Source organism: Heterobasidion irregulare (genome assembly GCF_000320585.1).
Source record: "Heterobasidion irregulare TC 32-1 unplaced genomic scaffold scaffold_11, whole genome shotgun sequence".
NCBI classification, from domain to species: domain Eukaryota; kingdom Fungi; phylum Basidiomycota; class Agaricomycetes; order Russulales; family Bondarzewiaceae; genus Heterobasidion; species Heterobasidion irregulare.
Window position 1 is genome coordinate 445,281 of NW_009258207.1, and position 19,142 is coordinate 464,422.

General features: G+C 42.0%; 2 protein-coding genes across 2 annotated transcripts; both read left to right on the forward strand.

The window, feature by feature from the left end:
- Positions 1–9: 9 nt before the first annotated feature.
- HETIRDRAFT_26048 (uncharacterized protein) lies at positions 10–294 on the forward strand (the record flags this gene model as incomplete). Its single annotated transcript, XM_009552845.1, has 1 exon — positions 10–294. A coding segment is annotated over one exon (285 nt), but the record flags the coding sequence as incomplete, so codon positions are not given.
- A 3,535-nt stretch (positions 295–3,829) lies between these two features.
- On the forward strand, positions 3,830–4,660 carry HETIRDRAFT_429902 (uncharacterized protein; the record flags this gene model as incomplete). The annotated part of the gene is made up of 1 exon (XM_009553052.1): positions 3,830–4,660. One exon carries the CDS (start codon positions 3,830–3,832, stop codon positions 4,658–4,660), a length of 831 nt encoding a protein of 276 aa, XP_009551347.1.
- Between the last annotated feature and the right edge of the window lie 14,482 nt (positions 4,661–19,142).

Sequence of the window (19,142 nt, forward strand, 5' to 3'; positions counted from 1 at the left end):
AGGGTGACCATCGACTCAGCATGCGAGGGGGTTATAGTAAACGAAACATGGGTCAGGAAACACCGCTTCCCCACCTATACACTCAACAACCCCATTCGCGTCCGGAACGTCGATGACACCATTAACAAAGCAGGTCTCATCCGATATGCCTTGGATGTAAACTTCACCATTCGAGACATCCGTGGACGAATGCACATCAAGCACGTCCAGATGTTTATCTCCAACCTAGGAAAAGACGACCTCATCCTAGGAACAGATTGGTTGAAATACCACGATCCCTCCATCGAGTGGAGGCAACGTGAAGTGCACTTTGATCGGTGCCCCCAGAAATGCCAACAACCACATGGGTTCACTAGGGCAAGGGAAGAACCGCAAAACAATAGGCGGTTATCAGACGTGGAGCCACGGCATAAACCACACATTAGCGAGCGCGAAAAACAGTGCCTAGAACATCTCCGAAGATTATTGGAAGATGTCGGACTCCACAATCATAGCAGAATGTTTGGTGCCCGACTACGAGCATACCTCAAGAGGAAATGGCTCCTACAGGACATAAGGAAATACGCAGAAGAGAAATGAAAGGCTCAAGCCAAGCCATCTCTTTCACCAAACAGGGTAGAACCTGATCTCCTAGATAAAATCTCAGGAAAACAGGCCATAAAGGAACCAGTTATTCGGAAAATGGCTCCCAAACCGTCAGGATTTGCCAGCTTCGACCAGGACTTGGAGGACAAAATTGTCATCACTAATCTAAAGGAAAGAGTCCCCAAAGCGCATCACGAATTATTGGACATCTTCAGCAAACGAAAGTCGCAGCGACTCCTAGAGCACACTTATTGGGACCACGCCATAGATCTGAAACCGACCTTCAAACCTCAAGTACCAAAAATCTATGCCTTGAGCCCAGAAAAACATGATGAACTAGGAAAATTCATCAAGGAACATCTCACTCGGGGGACCATCTGTCGATCCACCTCGCAAACAGCAGCCCCATTTTTCTTTATAGGGAAGAAAGATGGAAAACTGCGCCCGGTACAGGACTACCGCCATTTGAACTCATACACCATCCCAAATGTGTGCCCCCTTCCGTTAATCCAAGAACTGTTGGACGTGATCAAAGGGGCCACCATTTTCAGCAAATTGGATGTACGATGGGGATACAACAACATACGAATCAAAAAGGGTGACGAGTGGAAGGCAGCTTTCATCACTCCGCTGGGCTCTTACGAACCCACGGTGATGTTCTTCAGCCTCACCAACTCACCAGCCACCTTCCAAGCCATGATGAACATGATCTTTAGAGAACTCATCACAGCATGGAAAATAACCGTATATATGGACGACATCCTCATTTTTTCCAAAAACATGGTGGAACACATTCAGGTCCTGAACCAAGTTTTCCAGATCTTACGCAACAACGACCTCTATTTGAAGCCAGAAAAATGCGAGTTTTATAAAGAGAAGCTCCAATATCTGGGATACACAATTTCAAAAGACCATGTCGCCATGGAAGACTCGAAGGTGGACACTATACAAGATTGGCCAGTCCCATGCACCGTCCGAGATATTTGCTCCTTTTTAGGTCTAGGAAATTTCTACAGGTGTTTCATCGATAAGTTTTCCCTTATCGCATGCCCTCTGCACGACCTCACCAAAAAGGATGCAAAATGGAACTGGACTTCGAAGTGCCAGGAAGCTTTTGAACGATTAAAAAGGGCGTTTATCAGTAAACCCGTTCTAAATTACCCGGACCCCATGCATCCATATCGACTAGTAACGGATGCCTCACTAATTGCTTACGGAGCTACCCTCCTGCAAGAAGGAAAAGATGGCGACTGGCATCCAGTTGCATTCCTTTCCGGGTCATTTTCACTAGCAGAATGGAATTACGACGTCTACGATCGCGAACTCCTGGCTATCATAAAAGTGTTGGAGCACTGGAACCATTACCTCAAAGGCGCACGACACCCATTCGAGATCTGGACAGATCACAAGAACCTGGAACACTTCCAAACGGCACGAGACCTGTCACAATGACACGCCCGTTGGAGCCTCTATTTGAGCAGATTCGACTTCAGACTCAGCTATAAAGCAGGGTCAACGAATCATTCCGATGCTCTGTCCAGGCATCCAGATCTAAGTGAGGGGGTGGAATCTGACAACAAAGCTCAAATTTTGCTCCTAGCCAACCTTTTTAACAAATCCGACGAAACACTGGTGGAACCATCTCCGACACGGCATATTAAGTCCATGGAAATCGCATCCTCAGACCTCATCTCCCTCATCCGACTCTCAAAATCAGAACATGACGCCCTGACAAGGGTAGCCCTCACCAAACTCTTGCGAGTAGGGCCACAAGGAATAAGAGGATTACTGGGACATTGGACACACGAAGACGGAATCACCAGACGAAACGGCCATATATGCGTCCCAAAAGACGATGCCATTCAAAGACTTATTGTCAAGACGCATCACGACGCACCCGCAGTAGGACATCCGGGGAGAGCCAAAACACTGGAAATGGTACAACGACACTATTGGTGGCAAAACATGACAAAATTCGTTCATGAATACATGGACGGATGTGCCGTATGTCAATCGACCAAGAACTTGACACACAAGACACACCCTCCTATCCATCCTTTGGAAACCACCAATGTCCCTTGGCAATTCATCTCGACAGACTTTGTCACGGACCTACCCGAAAGCAAAGGGTTTGATTCGATCAACGTGGTGGTGGACCAAGGTCTGTCCAAAGGCATAGTCATTACCCCATGCAAGAAAACGATCACGGCAGAAGAAACAACCGTGCTTTTCCAGAATAACGTTTTCAATCGACACAGGTTGCCGACCAAAATAGTATCTGATCGCGGTCCTCAATTTGCAGCCAAGTTCACCCGAGAACTCTGGAAGTGGCTAGGAATCACCGCTGCTCTCAGCACGGCTTATCATCCCCAGACGGATGGAGAGACAGAACAGGTAAACCAGGAGATCGAACAGTTCCTGAGAACGTTCTGCAATTACCACCAAGACAACTGGGTGGACCTGCTGCCGTTTGCCAAATTCTCGCACAACACGCAGAAGCATTTGACCACCGGAAAATCTCCTTTTGAAGTACTATACGGGTTCAATCCCCCTATTCAGCCGACACCGCGTTGGGGACAAAGGTACCTGCGGTAGCTGAATGCATTAAGGTAATCACAGAAGTCCAGGAAGAAGCCGCAGCCAGTCTACAAATAGCCAGCAATTACGCCAAAGACCAGGATCTTCACAGGAAACTCCCCCAGTGGAAAGAAGGAGACCAAGTATGGTTAGAAGGAACCCATATCCGGACGACCCATCCAAAACTCAAGCTCGCCCCTAGGAGATATGGACCCTTCAAAATACTGGCGAAAATGGGAAGCCTGGCATATAGACTTCAAATTCCCCAACATTGGAGGATCCACCTGGTGTTCCACGCCGCAACACTCACCAAGTATAGGGAAACCGGGGCACACAGGGAAAACTTTGCAAGACCATTACTGGAGGTATTGAATGATGAAGAGCATTACAAAGTGGAAATGATCGTGGATTCAAAAAGACAAGGACGGGGAACCAAGTATTTGGTCAAGTGGGTGGGATACCCCAAGGCAGACAACACCTGGGAACCCTACACTCTCCTAAAAGGAACAGCAGAAGAAGCCATGAAAAAGTTTCATGACCAATACCCTGACAAACCTCGCCCGGGAGCACCCTGAAAAAACGGAGGAAAGACTATAAAAGAGCGACAAGAAAGCTCTAACGGATCATTCTCCCCCACTTCTCTCAAGTTCACTTTTCCTTCACCCAAATGCTCCTCCACGAAGACCACGATGCTTCATCACCATCCAGAAACTCCTCCCCCGATGTCGTCCTTATGGTGTCCAATCCAGATGTCGGACGAGTGGACAGAGGAACCAGTCCTCACCGAGGCGATGCTGAACGAATTGACAGAGGAACCAGTCCTCACCACCCAGAGCCTGCCGTCGTCACCCTCACTCCACACCTCAATAACTTCTCAGATGACGACGCCGAGGATTACGCCAAGTTCAAGGAAAGAGAAAGAATCCGCCGATCGTCACCCAAGGGGCCCCCACGAGATGCATCACGGAATGAAAACCCTGATGACAGAAACCTACCGGGCTCTGATGAAGTACCAATGGGAGTTCCACCTCCTACTACGATCGCGGCGAGCACTAGAGCTGCAGGTCCCTTGGGACTACGAGCAAGAACAGCGGCTCAACTCCCAAGCCATGGAGAAACTGAACCGATACCAGTTATACAGGGAGCTGCACCTCCGCCAGTATCAGTTAGTGGACAGGTTCCCCGCCCCATGGGAAGAACTACCCTTGGTACAGATCCTCACTCCGGAGAATTGGAGCGACACGTGGACGCGCTCCTCCAGCGAAACACTATCTCCACGGTAATACAAATGGCCACAGCCATGGCCCTACAACGACTCGCTAACTTCGCTGCAGGGCAATCTGGGAACAAGAATAGCGACATACCTCGACGACTGGCTAGTGCCAGTCTCCAGATCAGAGGGCTTGCACTCCAAACCGATCCTGACATGGCCTCTTGGTACAAACACAACGACGGACGACCACGAGCTCTCCTCATCCATCCCAACGAATTCTCCTAGTATGTCAACAGAGAGCTCCTTCCAGCTCTCCTCTTCACCGGAGAACTGGGCGCCATCCAACCAAGTAGAACCAACCCTTTCCACGTTGTCACTTGGAACGTCCCACGTCCCGGAGAACATCCCACGTCCCGGAGAACGTCCCACGCCTGTATTAAATCCAAGAAGGTCTCCGCACACGGTCGTGGAATGCTCTCCACCGAGACAATGAGAGACTCATACAGCGCATAGCAATCCCGCGACCTTCTCCTCTCACTGAATACAAAATTTTCCCCTATCCCATGGGGGTACCGATGAGGAGGAACCGCCCGTCTATCGAAGAAATGAAGGAAGAAGGAGTCGGGGAACCCAGGCAACCTTCCACCGCAGAACAACTATTAACCTTCCACCGCAGAACAACTATTGGCGGGAGTGTTTGACACCGGCCTAGAACGCCTCCTACTAGTACTCGATTTCGTACAGACGAGGGACAGAATAACCAAAGTAGCCGCAGAACTCGCCGCGCTGATTCGGAGGCTAGAAGAAATTGCTCTTGGACTCAATCCGAGCTCAATGCATGGAATGCTCTAGATGATCCCGGAAATTATGATGATGCCGATCCTTATTACTGACCTGATGAAGAAGGCGATGGCTACCAAGGACCCTATGATTACTAGGGAGGATTAACTGCGGAGCAAGAAAGGGGGTAAAGAAGTTGAGGAACTCTTTCCCCACTAGGGTCCGAAATGACCTAAAACTAGAATCGTCCGTAACGACGTAAAACTAGGTTCGTCCCTCAAGACGTTAAACTGTACAACCTCGTCCGAAAGAGACGTTAAACTACCCCACGTCCGGAATGACGTCTAAACTATCGGACCTGCATGTCTTAAAACTGTGAAAAGATAAGAAGGCAGGGGAAGTACCTGACCATCCATCCTGGTTCAAATGATGGAACGAATCAAGGACAACAGCGGGCATAATTCCACGTACGACCTATGGCGGAACTCTTCTACATCCTCGCTGTCAAAGAGTTAATTTGACAGATGCACCAAGCGTCCCATTTGGATCCTCAGTTTTACAGGGTTTTTTCCGCATTAGGGAACCCTCTACATGACAAATATCTACTCGTAGGTGTTGACAAGCCGGCTCTTCGCCTTGGTACAGCGAAGTGCCCATACATAACCGGTTGCAAGTCCGAAGCCAAGAATTATGATGCATAACTCATTAAGTGAACCCTCACAGTCAAGGTCTGACCGGTGTTTTGGGACGTCCCACTTTGGATCTCCCGTTTTACAGTATCATTTCCACATTAGGGGATCCTACAGCTGGCGCATGAGATAAGTAGAGTCCTGGCTACCTCTGCTTACACAAGCTTCCTCCAAGGAATGCGAGGCCATAAAACACATCCGGAACAATGTAAAACTACCAAAGGCTTGGTCCGCAATGACTATAAACTACTAGGGTCCGCAATGACGTTAAACTAATCCTCGTCTGAGATGACGTAAAACTACCATTAACCCAAGGAGTGTGGTTGTATTCTGGTGAAGCGCGGATTTTCAGGAGGATCCGCATTGCAGAACCCTGCCTGTAAGAGGTCGAAGCACTTCAATATTCACTTGCTTTTTGGTAAAAGAATATCGGGTTGACTTGGTTCAAATCCAAGCGAGGGGTCTGGGGACATGGAAGAGCAAGCATCTCTTCATGGCGTGCTCAGTCTAGTCCTGGAGTTGAAGTACAAGAAATTCCACTCCAAGACCTAGTCAGGAGGCAACTAGGACATGTGCCTCGAGTCAAAAATATAGTGGGAAGGAACTAGAACATGCGACTCTCCTTGGCTCATATTGTGGAAGAACGACAAAAGCGAGCCACTCATTTGGAGAAGTCTATTCCGCCGATCGTCTGCAATGACGAAAAACTACGGAGTGTCCGAAACGACATTAAACTATCGTCCCTCAGCCTTAGGGATTGTTCAAGGCCATTTTTGATGTGAAAATGGCATTGACGTCCACAATGACGGTAAACTACGGGCATCCAAAACGATGTAAAACTACCGTCCCTTCGTTCTAGGGATCATGGGCTGCGCCTCAGTGTGGGGACACCCCATAGTCCGAAATGACTTTAAACTACTTGTCCCTTCAAGCATAGGGATTGTGCGTGGCGATCTTGACAAGATACCACGTGTCCGCGATAATGTTAAACTAGTGCCCCTGGACCTAGGGGTTGTCATTGATGTCTATACCCCTGGACACCAATACGTCCACAATGACGGTAAACTACTTGCTCCTTACCGTATAGGAGTTGTGGTTAATGGCCACGACCTTGGCCACTAACTGTCCACAATGACGTTAAACTACTTGCTCCTTACTGCATGGGAGTTGTGATTGGCCACCCTGGTGCTGATCGTCCGCAATGACATTAAACTATGTGCTCCTTACCAAATAGGAGTTGTGGTTGTTGACCACGACCCTGGTCATCAACCGTCCGAGATGACGTTAAACTATTTGTCCCTTTTGGTACAGGGACCATCGGTCGACATCATTTTTGACAAAAATGTGTCGACGACGTCCGAAATGACGGTAAACTACCTTCATCCTTGGGAGGAAAAGCCTATCGTGACTTGAGGGACATAGTCAGACGATAGACCGCCTACCTCACAGTGTTAAACTGAGTGGTCTCATAATATTGAGACGTTATAAGTTATCCGGTTTGATATAGTATAAACTGTCCCCATCATGCCTCAGTAGAATCTGCAGGATAAAGTCTGGTCTAGGGCCCTATGCACATAACCAATGAATGGTCCGGCGTGCAGAAACATCTTTCCCCACAGATATTCCATGTTGATGATGAAGAAGGTCCGCAATGACCTAGAAGTAAACTACTAGGCAGCGCAGGGCGCCTTAATGACATCCGAAACAATGTAAAACTACTGTCATCCGCAACGACGTAAAACTAGGTCTTCGTCCGCAACAACGATAAACTACGGAATGTCCGGCAAGATGTTTAAACTGCATTGTGGATATATCTCGCAACCCGAACAATATATCAGCTGTGGTCTTGAGATCTATTCGTGCATGTGAATGGGCCGATTTGGAGAAGGAGTCAGACTCCTCCTTGCTCCTCACGGTGCCCTTCTAGTCTAATTCTCTTCACATCCTTGCCTCGAACCCAACACTACACGTGGTATTCCCCACCATAGGCCCACGTTTGTGACAAACAAACTCTGGACGCCGTAAACTGCCTCACCGGAGATGAGTCCACCGTATGGGGACAATACTGCTTGGGATTTGGCTAGCAACCTCACCGGAGATGAGCTCACCGTATGGGAGCGATACTGCTTGGGACGACGATAGGGTAGCCTGGAAAAGTAGGCCTAAGCCTTGATAAAGCGATCAACCTACTTGTCCGTGGGCATGCTTTGTCGTCAAGAGGAACTAACAAGTCATGAGGATAGACGACTATCCTGGAAACACTGAGGTTTGGCCCTCGGAGAAGGAAGAAGAAGAACCTGATGACACAAATTGGAACCCACATGCTAGAGTTTCTATTCATCCAGACACCATTCGCATTCATACGCCTTTCTTGACACCTGTCCGGAGACCGACCGGACTGACATCCTGGCTTGAGAACCCAGGAAAGATCACAACAACCGAGGGGTGAAGAAAGAACATCCTAGTGGCCCAGGGAGTGGTACCCCTGCGTTATGGCCGAGAAACAAACAGCTCAACGGAGATGGAAAACTCCTAGAGGATCAAACGATGTAAGTCGGTCTTCCTCCCAGAAAACGAAGTCATATCCCGGAAGTCGCATCCGGAGACCAGTTTTTGGATCAAGAAAGCAAATCGTATATGGAGTGGCGATGAAGCACAAAGCGCTGTCCTACCAGGTGAATAGGACGTAGAAAGGGGGTATTGTTATGATCACGTTCTGTCGGGCCTTAATGGCGGTCAATTCCGACACGATCATCACAAATATCAAGCGGCCTCACAAGGTGAGGCGTACAACAAGGTATAGATAATAACCTTGGTCATCCACTCCCAATGGATCACCTTATCGTTGGTCAAGTATCATGAGCCATATTGCGCCGGGCATAGAATGCCGCCTTACAAACTACTCACACACCGGGCATCAAGCTCCTAGTCTTTCCTGGCCAGAAGGAGACGAACGGAGAAGCACAAGAGTAGTTGTTATTGAGAGAGACGACTTAGAGAATACCTACAGATACATATACGGTATTCTCACGCCCTATTTTCTAAAGTAGTATAAAAGGCCTATAGAGTAGGCTGAGGTTCTTCAGTCTATTCTCTTCGTTCTCCTGTATCTTCACATACAGGACTCTTCATTGCTACATCACAATATACCTCTGGCTCCTGTGCTACACGTACAGTCGAGACCATCGTTCCACATAACCTCTTTGAGTGACCTAGGGAAGAACCTCCTACTCTTGGGGTTACCGAACGAGCAGTTCATAACACTAGGCACTAAGGAGGATTTTACAAAATAACAGGTTCAAATATAGTAGTTTCATTTATAATAAGGGAAAAAGAAAGAAAATAAGGAGCTAAGGAATAAGGTAGTAAGATAAGGCTCTTTAAGCTATTCTTATAAATATATAAATATATACCTGATTGAAGGAAAAAATAAGTATATGTGGTTGAAGGAAAGTATCAGTATTAAGAGAATATATACTGGCTGCTAGCCATAGAGATATCTAATTCCATACTACTTATTCATTGGATTGCACATTATTATGGTAAAGAATGGTTTTGCTTTTAGATATAATTAGGGTTTTCTGTTTTTCCAGATATACCTAGTGTTTATTTAATTATTGTTCCAGATAATACCTTTGGGTATTTAAGGCTCTAACTATTTAGTTTATACATGATATTTTTAAGTAAATAGTTGTAAATAGTAACTAGATAGTATATATATAGTATGTATATGGTCTAATTGGTCTGTGCCTCAGAGAGTGTACATAAAGTTTGTAGGCAAAATTAGCACTCTCTAAAGAGAGTGCCACAGGCATTTTTATCTTAAGTACAAGTTGTTAGGGATAAAGACCATACTATGTGAAAAGTATACTACAAAAGATTTAAGAAAAGCTGCAAAATAAGGGTTAGAACAGAAGGTCAATAAATATTGTGTGCTACAGCCTAGCATGGCAATTGTAATATTAGTTAGTAGAAAATCTTATAGAGATAGGATAGAAAGCAGACTTGGTAGGATGGTCATAAGAACTAAGACTCAACAGTAGTTGAGTCTGGCACTTAAAGCATCCCTGCTATAATAAAAGTAGGCATCTAGTTCTCTGTTATCAATAACTAATTGGTTATATCAGAGTGTGGAACTCCTGTCTAAAGGTCTACACCTCACATGCAATGATGTGTCTTAGCCATGCCATGTGTAACCCTGGCTTACCCTATTATGACTATGTGGCCTCCATACAGATGAGGGGTCACATCTAGCTAATTATTGTAATAGTACCAGGCTGGTTCCAGCTTGTCTGGTAGCTAGGCATTGGATCTATGTACAACATACCTGGTTCACCATCTAGCTACAATGTAAAGGCTTTTAGAATATAATCTTCAATTTCACTTATTAAATCATGTTAAATTTGTGAGCTCATGCAAAACATCCACTTTCTGCCACTTTATTAGACGCACTCATTAATGCCATTAGGATATGGACATCCTTGTAAAAAATTATAGATTGTAATAAAATGATTTAGTACACTATGCTTGGCCTCATAATACCAATTAGTATGACAGTGTCACTATTTCTGTAACTGCATTCTACTCTCACCACTCACTGCTGCTATAGCATCTTTTATTATGGCTTGCCAGAGATCCAGTATTATCTTCTTGAGAATCTCTACTGTCATTTGAGGTTGTCCAAATTTCTAGTAGTCTCATTTGAGGGCCATAGACATCTGTTTGGCTCAAAGTTGTTTCATTATGGTTATACAATCAAATGTTCAAAAGACCATACTTATGAAATGCCTGCTTTTTGGCCTTCATATTATTAGGATACTTTTCATGCACATCCTTATGGGTCCTCTTGAGTCTGATCATTGTCTTTAATGAGCAGACCCCACTGTCATATATACCAAATTGTCAGATACTACAAGAGATGGTCAAATAAGCAAGTAAATGACTGACCAAGTAAGCATATCAGTACCAGTAACTAACTCCTCTTCCAGGGACCTCAACCTCTTCCAAACTATATCAAGCTCTTTCAGGAAATACACCAATTATTGCTTCTTGCAGGTGGGATGTGCACACAACTCTAGTAATAGGAGAATGTGATGCTTGGCCACCAAATCATCATAAGGTGGCATAGGCCCTTGTAGTAGAGCACATGGTGTCACAGCTATAGACTGCAGTGATGACTCTAGCAGACCTGCCTGATGGGTGAAGCCAGATAATCCTAGGTTCTTAGATAGACTATAACAAAGAGGATAGAAATACAGAGATAATGTGAGGAAACAGGCATCTTGGGAGTCACTTGTCTGACTATCCAAAGCCCCCCCCCCCATTTTATAAAATCTAAATAGTACACATAGATGCCAGTGTTAAAATTTGACTTATAAAAACAAACCTAACTCTGATATCATTTTCCTGGCCTGCTAAGCTATTTTGCAAGAGGAATCCATGTTGCTGCTTAGAATAATAACAGTGTGAAAGTGGAGAGTTTCTTAAAGGAGTTTATTTGAATATGATCATGACATTATTGAGATGTCATAGAATCACAAAAGATGGTAGAGGTAGGAGGTATAAGGGTGCAGATACAGTATCTACATAGAGGCTTAGTAGATTATAGGTGACTGGCAAACTAGAACCTCTACTTAAAGTGTGAGGCCATGACCATGTGGTACCTCTTCATAAAAATAGACCATGTGCTTACAGATCAATTCCACAAAGTGCTATAGCAGGGATGTATGTATATATTGTGCATAGCATTGATTCCAACACAGTGAGCGAAAGCTGCTCTAGTAAGAGCAAAGCAAGCCTAGTAGTGGCTATGGAAAGTGACCCACATATAGCTAGATAGGCTTAACCAATTAGACTTACATTAACAACAGTTTAAACATGACTAATTAGTCTATGCCTTAGAAAGTGAGCACAAAGTTTTTAGGCAAAATTGATGCCCTCTTTGGAGTGTATATTATATTGGAAAATAGATAGGAAAGGCTAGTAGTGAGAATTATAGAATATTGTTCAGAGTTGGATAGCAGAGCTAAAATAAGCACTATGAAGTAGAGCCTATATCAAAACAGGATTTTTGCAAATGTATACATAGAAAGCCTCTAAAGTCTAATACCCAAGTGCTGGAATATAGCTATCTAGCTAGCCAGTGGATGTAAAAAAGGTTGTACTGCTAGAATATAAAGAGTGATCTGCAAATATAGAAGGGAGACAGAAGTGAAGGCAACCAAGGTACTACGAGTATAAAGAAATTGTGCCATCAGCACAAAGCCAAAAAAATAATTATAAAGGAAAGAGTGAGCCTCAGAAGCAAGATAACCAAAAACCATCTATGAGGATCAGGATCAGATAAACAGCATACAATGAGTATTATGTTACCTTTAAAGAAACAATTAGCTTTATAGCTTAGAAGCCTGTAAGAAAGTATGTTATAGGTGATAGTAATAGAAGACTATTTGATCACTTTTTAAAAGTTACAAAAAGACAAATCATCTGGTTGAGTAAGTTCTCCTAGGCAATGGAGAGCAAAAAATCCACAAAGGATAATCAAAAGGAATAGGAGATTATAGAATAGATTTGGTAAAGGTATAATAAAATCTGTTAAATTTTTGATAGAGAGTAGATGTTTGCACAAAGTGTAAGAGCTAAACTCTTTTTGAGCACCAACAAGAGTCTACAAGATAAATATAGAGGTATGGATGACATGAGCATTTGGAAAGTAAGGTTTAATCTAATTTGCAATGCTAGAAAGGTAAGAAGCAACCAACTATAGTTGTGTATGATGATACATATAGATAGTATAGAATGGGAGGGTGTTAGGGGTAGAGTCAATAGGAAAATTATAAGCTTTGCAGAAAATTAGGTAGGATTGTAATGCTAATAAATAAGAAGCTCATATTGTCAATTTAATCACATGCCCTAATATGATGGCATATTCATGAATTAGATACTCTCTTATCCATGGCATGTGAGGAGATTGCCAAAACAAGGGCAAGATGTTCAATATAAGGGCATAGCCCCTAGATTATCTTAAGAGGGTGCAAGTGGAAAGACTATCAGAGCAGAAATATGTTAGATAGAGATATTGAAAAGGTAATAAGAAATAGTGTTAGCAACATAGTTCCTCTCACTAGAGATATAAAAAATATGCAGATCAATATTTGAGTGTTATTAGAGGAGATGGATAGTGGGAAAGAGAATATTATTGTAAATGGAGGGTAATGCATATAATAAGTTAAATATTTGCACCATATTAAGGTTGTCTGTATAGATTGCTAAAAAACAAGGGAGTACACATAAAGCAGTAGCCCATTATAAGGTAGAAACAACAGCTAATGCTTTATACCAAAAAATGTCTGCATTAGATGCTACAGGTGGAATTTTAGAAGTAAAAGCCAACATGCAGGTAGGAGACCAGAAAGCCAATCCTATTAATGAGGTATTGCAATATAAACAAATATCTGTATCAGAGGGGTCCTAGGCTTAAGCATAGAGCAGATGAATACCTCCTCATGATTAGAAGTATCTGCAAACTATAAAAGATTGTGTTGGACATCTTTATCAATATAAATAAACTGATTTCACTGAGTTTTGCTCAAGATTTTTATATAGGATGACTATATGGTAGGACACATCAATAGGGCAATATTAAGAGTCCAGTAAATTCATCCAATAAGTTATTGCTACTCTATTAGTTAGCGGTGGTGGATAATATCATTAGCAAGAAATAACTATACTTGGGCAACTAGCACATTATAAGCAGAGTTGGCCAAAGTAATAGTCATAGACCTAGGATCAATATAAAAGCCAATAATAGTTAAAGAAGTACCAAACTCTTGTTTTGGTTTTTTATGTGGTAGACTTATTTTATCCTAAAGAGAAAGGAGTTAAGGTTGTTTATATACACCATATGGTATACAATAAATGAGGTAAATACAATGATTATGAGAGAATGTGTTATTAACATATGCTAAGAGAACAAGGACATACTTGATATAAATTGTGATCTACAAGACTAGACTCATAAATATATACTAAATTTTTTTAGCAGCTTAGTGTCCAAAGTTGTTGCAATGGTCAATACAATGAACACTATTGACAATAACAATCTGCTATAATTGCCAAAGCAGATACAGTGGCATCTGTTGGTAGGCTTACAAGATATCTTACTTGAAAAGCTAGACAAGGGCATTTCCAAAAGATTGCCAAGTGGCAAGTAAATTATAACCAAAGTCTTGTATATTATCTAGATGGGTCATAATAGCTTTATATAGGATTATTATATTTAAAGCAAAGAGTCCTATAAAGTGGTCAACAATTATCCAGAGTTTTGAGGAATTTGGTTTGAGAATAGTATATACAAGCATGCTGCATATGCCTAGAAAAAGTGGCTCATTTATAGTAGTAAATAGAGTAGAAAAATGACCAAGTCATTCTTCCTTCCAGCATTAAGCATCTAAAAAGAAAAAAACTTCAATCGATAGATTATGTTGAGGAAGATATTTATCCCAAGTATCAAGATAGCCTTCAATTGTAGTGTTGGTGTAAAGCTAAAATCCTTCATAGAGACTATGAGCAATAGAATCAACAAGCTCATAGTTTGAATAAGAAGCAAAAAGTGATTCAAAGTAAGAGATATTAATGGACATCATAATTAAAAATAAGGATGGGTTTTCAGCAACTGTTTTGATTATAACACTGTTCAAGAATTCAGAAGCAGGTAGGATAGGCAACAAAGGTGTGGTCTCTATTGCTATAGTAAAAGAAGTGATGATAGTTTTATAATTGTTCTAAAGGAGATTACAAAAGAATCAAGGTTGCTTGTTTATGTAGGTAGGAGTCTCATTTAACTTCTGAGGAGGATCATGGGCAGCTGATGGCTGTATAAGTATTTGCTCAGAAGAGTAAAGAGTGTTGGTAATAGCAGCTATTAGTGGCTTTATAGATTCCTTGATTGAAGCATTGGCAAATTTTGAGAGTTTGTCCTTAGAAGCCTTGTACTTTTAGAGCACTTGATAAAGAAGCTGCTTCTTTATAGCTAACATAGAGGGCGAAAAGATCTTTGAAGAAATCCATAAGGAGGGAGTTATTGTAGGATGTGACTTGAGATCTAATTGCCTTGTCATAGCTAATGACTTAGTAGATAAGTGCTAGTTAATTAGAAGCAAAGATAGAAGAGATTTGTTCAGCATAGGTAGAGGGCTATTTAGCATGGTGTAAATAGAGATATTGCACAGCTTGTGCATAGCTATTCTAGGCTATGGTCTATTCACCATGGTTGGAAATTGAGCAATTGACTTTGACTCTTTTGGAGTAAATTTCAACCCCTTTAATAAGGGTCTTGACTTACATGTTAGTGCTCTTGATAGAGTAATGGCTAGCAAGGATTTGATCAAAGTTAATATTAGGACTGCATTCTAACAGGTGCTTCACACATGGATGGAAAGAAAGGTCAGGTGTCTCTTTGGACTTAAATGTTGATGACTAGGACTGTGACTTGACACATGTCTAGGCATGTGACTCAGGACATGGTTATGAGATATGCACATGACCCAGACTCAGACTGATTACCATTTACATGCTGACATATGAATGCTTATGATATTATGACTCATTCTTCTCCTCCTCTTATATGGCTTACTGATATCGATTGTGATTGAGTTCTATTTGATATTGCTGTGGACAAACATTTGATATACTTACTATATATGGTTATATCAAAGAGCTGTGGAGTACAAAACATGACTGCAGATTACTTAGCATTTAGAAGCATGGACCCTATGTCTATCCCACCCTAAATAGCCTGTACTATATATAGGGGAGCTGAGCTTCTTAGAAGATCAGCTCATTCACTTTGTATACATCTCAATCTTTGCACTGTGTCTAGCATCTGGCCCTTTCAGCCCACACTTTGTAAACTCTGCTAGATCCACTTAGTCTGACAAAGCACTGGACTTGTCTTAAGGCCTTTATTATCCTCTACCACTGCCAGAAGTTATCTGTTATATTAGAGAAGACCTCCCAGTATCTAACAAACATTGTCCTATAGTTAATCAACATCTCCTCCACCTTTTCAAGGATCAGATTAACAGTAACCAAGACTTCCTAGTACAAGCCCAAAAATGTGCAATAGTCTTTATTTGTTGGGCCATAACTGTTAGCCTAGAGAACTCCTCTTAGTGTATCAAGTGCATGTTATAAGCTTAGTGGCTTAACAGTTAATGTACTATTGAAGGATGACCTCTTCATCTTTAAAAACACCCCCTTATATTAGCTCCGGATTATATCTAATAGTGTCTAAAAGTATCTAAAAGTGTTAATAGTATCTAAAAGTGTCTAATTTCCTAATTGGGAGCAACATATTGTGAGCATTAGATTGGTTTCTAATTTCATGATATTAGCACTAATTCTATACTAAGAAGTCTTTAATTATCAGTAGAAAATAGTAAGTACTACTGGTCTATCAGTGAGAAGGTAAAGATGTGGCACATTCTATACTATTTCAGCATATTACTCTCCTTCATATATGCCTATACCATTATCTTGTAGCTCTTTTGCTGACTTTCCAGCTGCTTTTATAAGGGATATAGAAAGAGAGAAATATGCATTGATGCCCTCAGCCACTTTGTTGGCAGCTTGGCAGCTGCCACAAGAGGCTATGAAGACCTAGGTACCTTGTCCTTGCACACAAGATCATTAAAGTTGTCATTGTTAGCCAATGCCTGCTACTGGTCATTATAGGACACAACATATGGGTTGGACTTAGGGATATGCTATATGCAGCCTTATAGACCTTGTCTATTAGTATAGTGGCTAATACTGTCTTGTGCAGCACACAATCATCGTCACTATTGATATTACAATTTTAAGCACTATTTATATTGTTCATTGCCTTGTTATACAGAAGATGCTCAAACTTGGTGTTTTCCTCTAGCTATTAGGCTGTGAAAAAGACAGTCATATTAGTATGTGGTGCCAGAATGATATATTTGCCTGCCATATAGGAAATATATGCATTAAGCATATTAAGATTACCTCCAACAATCTTGTGCTTATTTATATATAGGCATGCCATACCCTTGTCCCCACCCTCTACCTCACTAGTGGCTATTTGGAAAACCCCTCTCTCTTATTGGATCTTGATTATTCATAATCATGTTTTTGATCAAATTTACAAATTCAGGTAGCATTGTTTATACTAGTAGAGTCCCATTGAATATTACACTCAATCATAGTTTTACACATTCTCAGTCCAAATTGTATAAGTGCCATAATTTATTTTTATCCTATATAAAGTGTATTATTGATTTTCCATTGGTTTATTATCTTCTTAGCTAGTGTTTAAACTAAATCCTAAAAGACCTGGCTTTTTGTGTATTTATTGACCTATTTATTTATAAGATAGAGGAAAGATAAATGTTAAATAAAATCAGAGATGTTGAGGTTGTCTATATTATGTCTACGTATTTAGATTACCAAGTTCATATCTTAGACCTTGTGGCTTAGTGGCTTAGAGCATCTGTCCTGGGTGCTTGCATACATGAGGTTGTTGGTTCAACTCTGGCAGAAAGCAAGTTTGTTATAAGGTATATTTTGTGTTTAGGTATTGAACTAGTGCTCTAATAGATATGACTCTATAAGAAGGCTATGAGAACTGTGATGCTTGATTTATTATGATTTTTCCAAAATTTCAAGTTATAATCAATCCTAATAATTTGTAATTTAGGAAAATTATGTCTGATTAGAACAGGTTTAGAGGGGGGTAAGCTAAAAATGTCTAATCCTAATATTTCATAATTTAGTATAGTAGAGCATCAATTATAGCTAATTAGAGCTTAATACAAAGGGGTGGTTTTCCAGATGTTTCTAGCATTCAAGAAGGAAATTAGGATAATTATATTATAAGAGAATACATTATTTGACATATTCATACACCGCCAGCACCTAAACCAGCATGATGCTGAGATTGAGAATGACTGGATGGAGTCTAGGTGAACTGGCTGTCACATCAAGAATGTGGTGCTGAGATCATGCCCACCATGTCTTAATTGAGGGTGACACTGAATTCACTTCAGCATCACTTCAGCATCATCATTTTAGCATCATATGCACCCCACCACTGCCTATTGACAGATATGTCCCATTTAGGACTTATCTTGCCATTTATCGCACTGTGATATCATAATAAAAGAAATAAAAAATATATTGCTATCAAATATTTATTGTACCATATCCATACAACAAAATGGCATCGGAATATGTGGATAGTGATAGCTCACCAAGTACCTGTAAAGCCTTTGCAGGACACCCAGCACTGACCACACCTGAGCCCTATACAGCTCATCACATCCAACATATCCGGTACATTGCCCAGGAGAGTTCTTGCACACAACGTACTACTTTTGGTGGTCAAGTGAAAGCACCATGGATTGATGACAATAGCTGACTGTGATACTCATATTAGAGAGACAAATAAGTATAGGAATCAAAAGACTTACGATAGATAGAACAGAGCACCAGATATGTAGCAGCACATAGGCATGAGAGATCTATCAAGAGCCTACCATAAGGATGATAGGCACATCTGCACCAAAAAAAGGTCCCATGTCAGCAAGATTGTCCCAGAGATACCCAGCTGTCAGCTATCTCAGCACCCAGATGTCCTCATCCATACATCCTAGATCAGACAGAGGACTAGTATAAGCCAGGTGCAAGTCAGTTGCCAATAGCCCAGTGTCCAAGGTCATAGCCAGATATTGCGTCATAGCCAGAAGATTCCCAGAAAGCATATTGTTCGTCTGAGCTTGACAAGTGTTTAGTGTCTTGTATTAAGAGTCCGTGGGCCAAAAGATGAAGCCTCAAATGCACAACAGAGGAGGACGCAGCTGTTGATGATGTGGCAGCGACAAGAAGATGGAGTAGTGTGACCCTCACGTCACATCGATGGCACTGTCACCATTCGTCACACACACCAGAAATGAGACAGGCAATTTTTGCTCAATGATAATGCCCTTATTTACATGATTTCTCGCTATCGTGAATAATCATATGATCATACCTAAGATGTTCGAGCAAGATGCATTTCCTATGGGTGGCACAATACTTCCTGCACCAGTGCTGCTGAAGTTTGCAGTCCTGGGTGCAGCTTCGTCCCCAGAACAAGATAGGGTCATAGATTTAGGAAGATGCTCCATGAGCATCCCCGGTGATGAGCATGCACCCGCGCTAGGGTCCAAGGGAGGTATTCGGGAAGCTTTGGGGAGATACCGAACAGCGCTCGACAAGTACCGAAGACGCTGACTTTT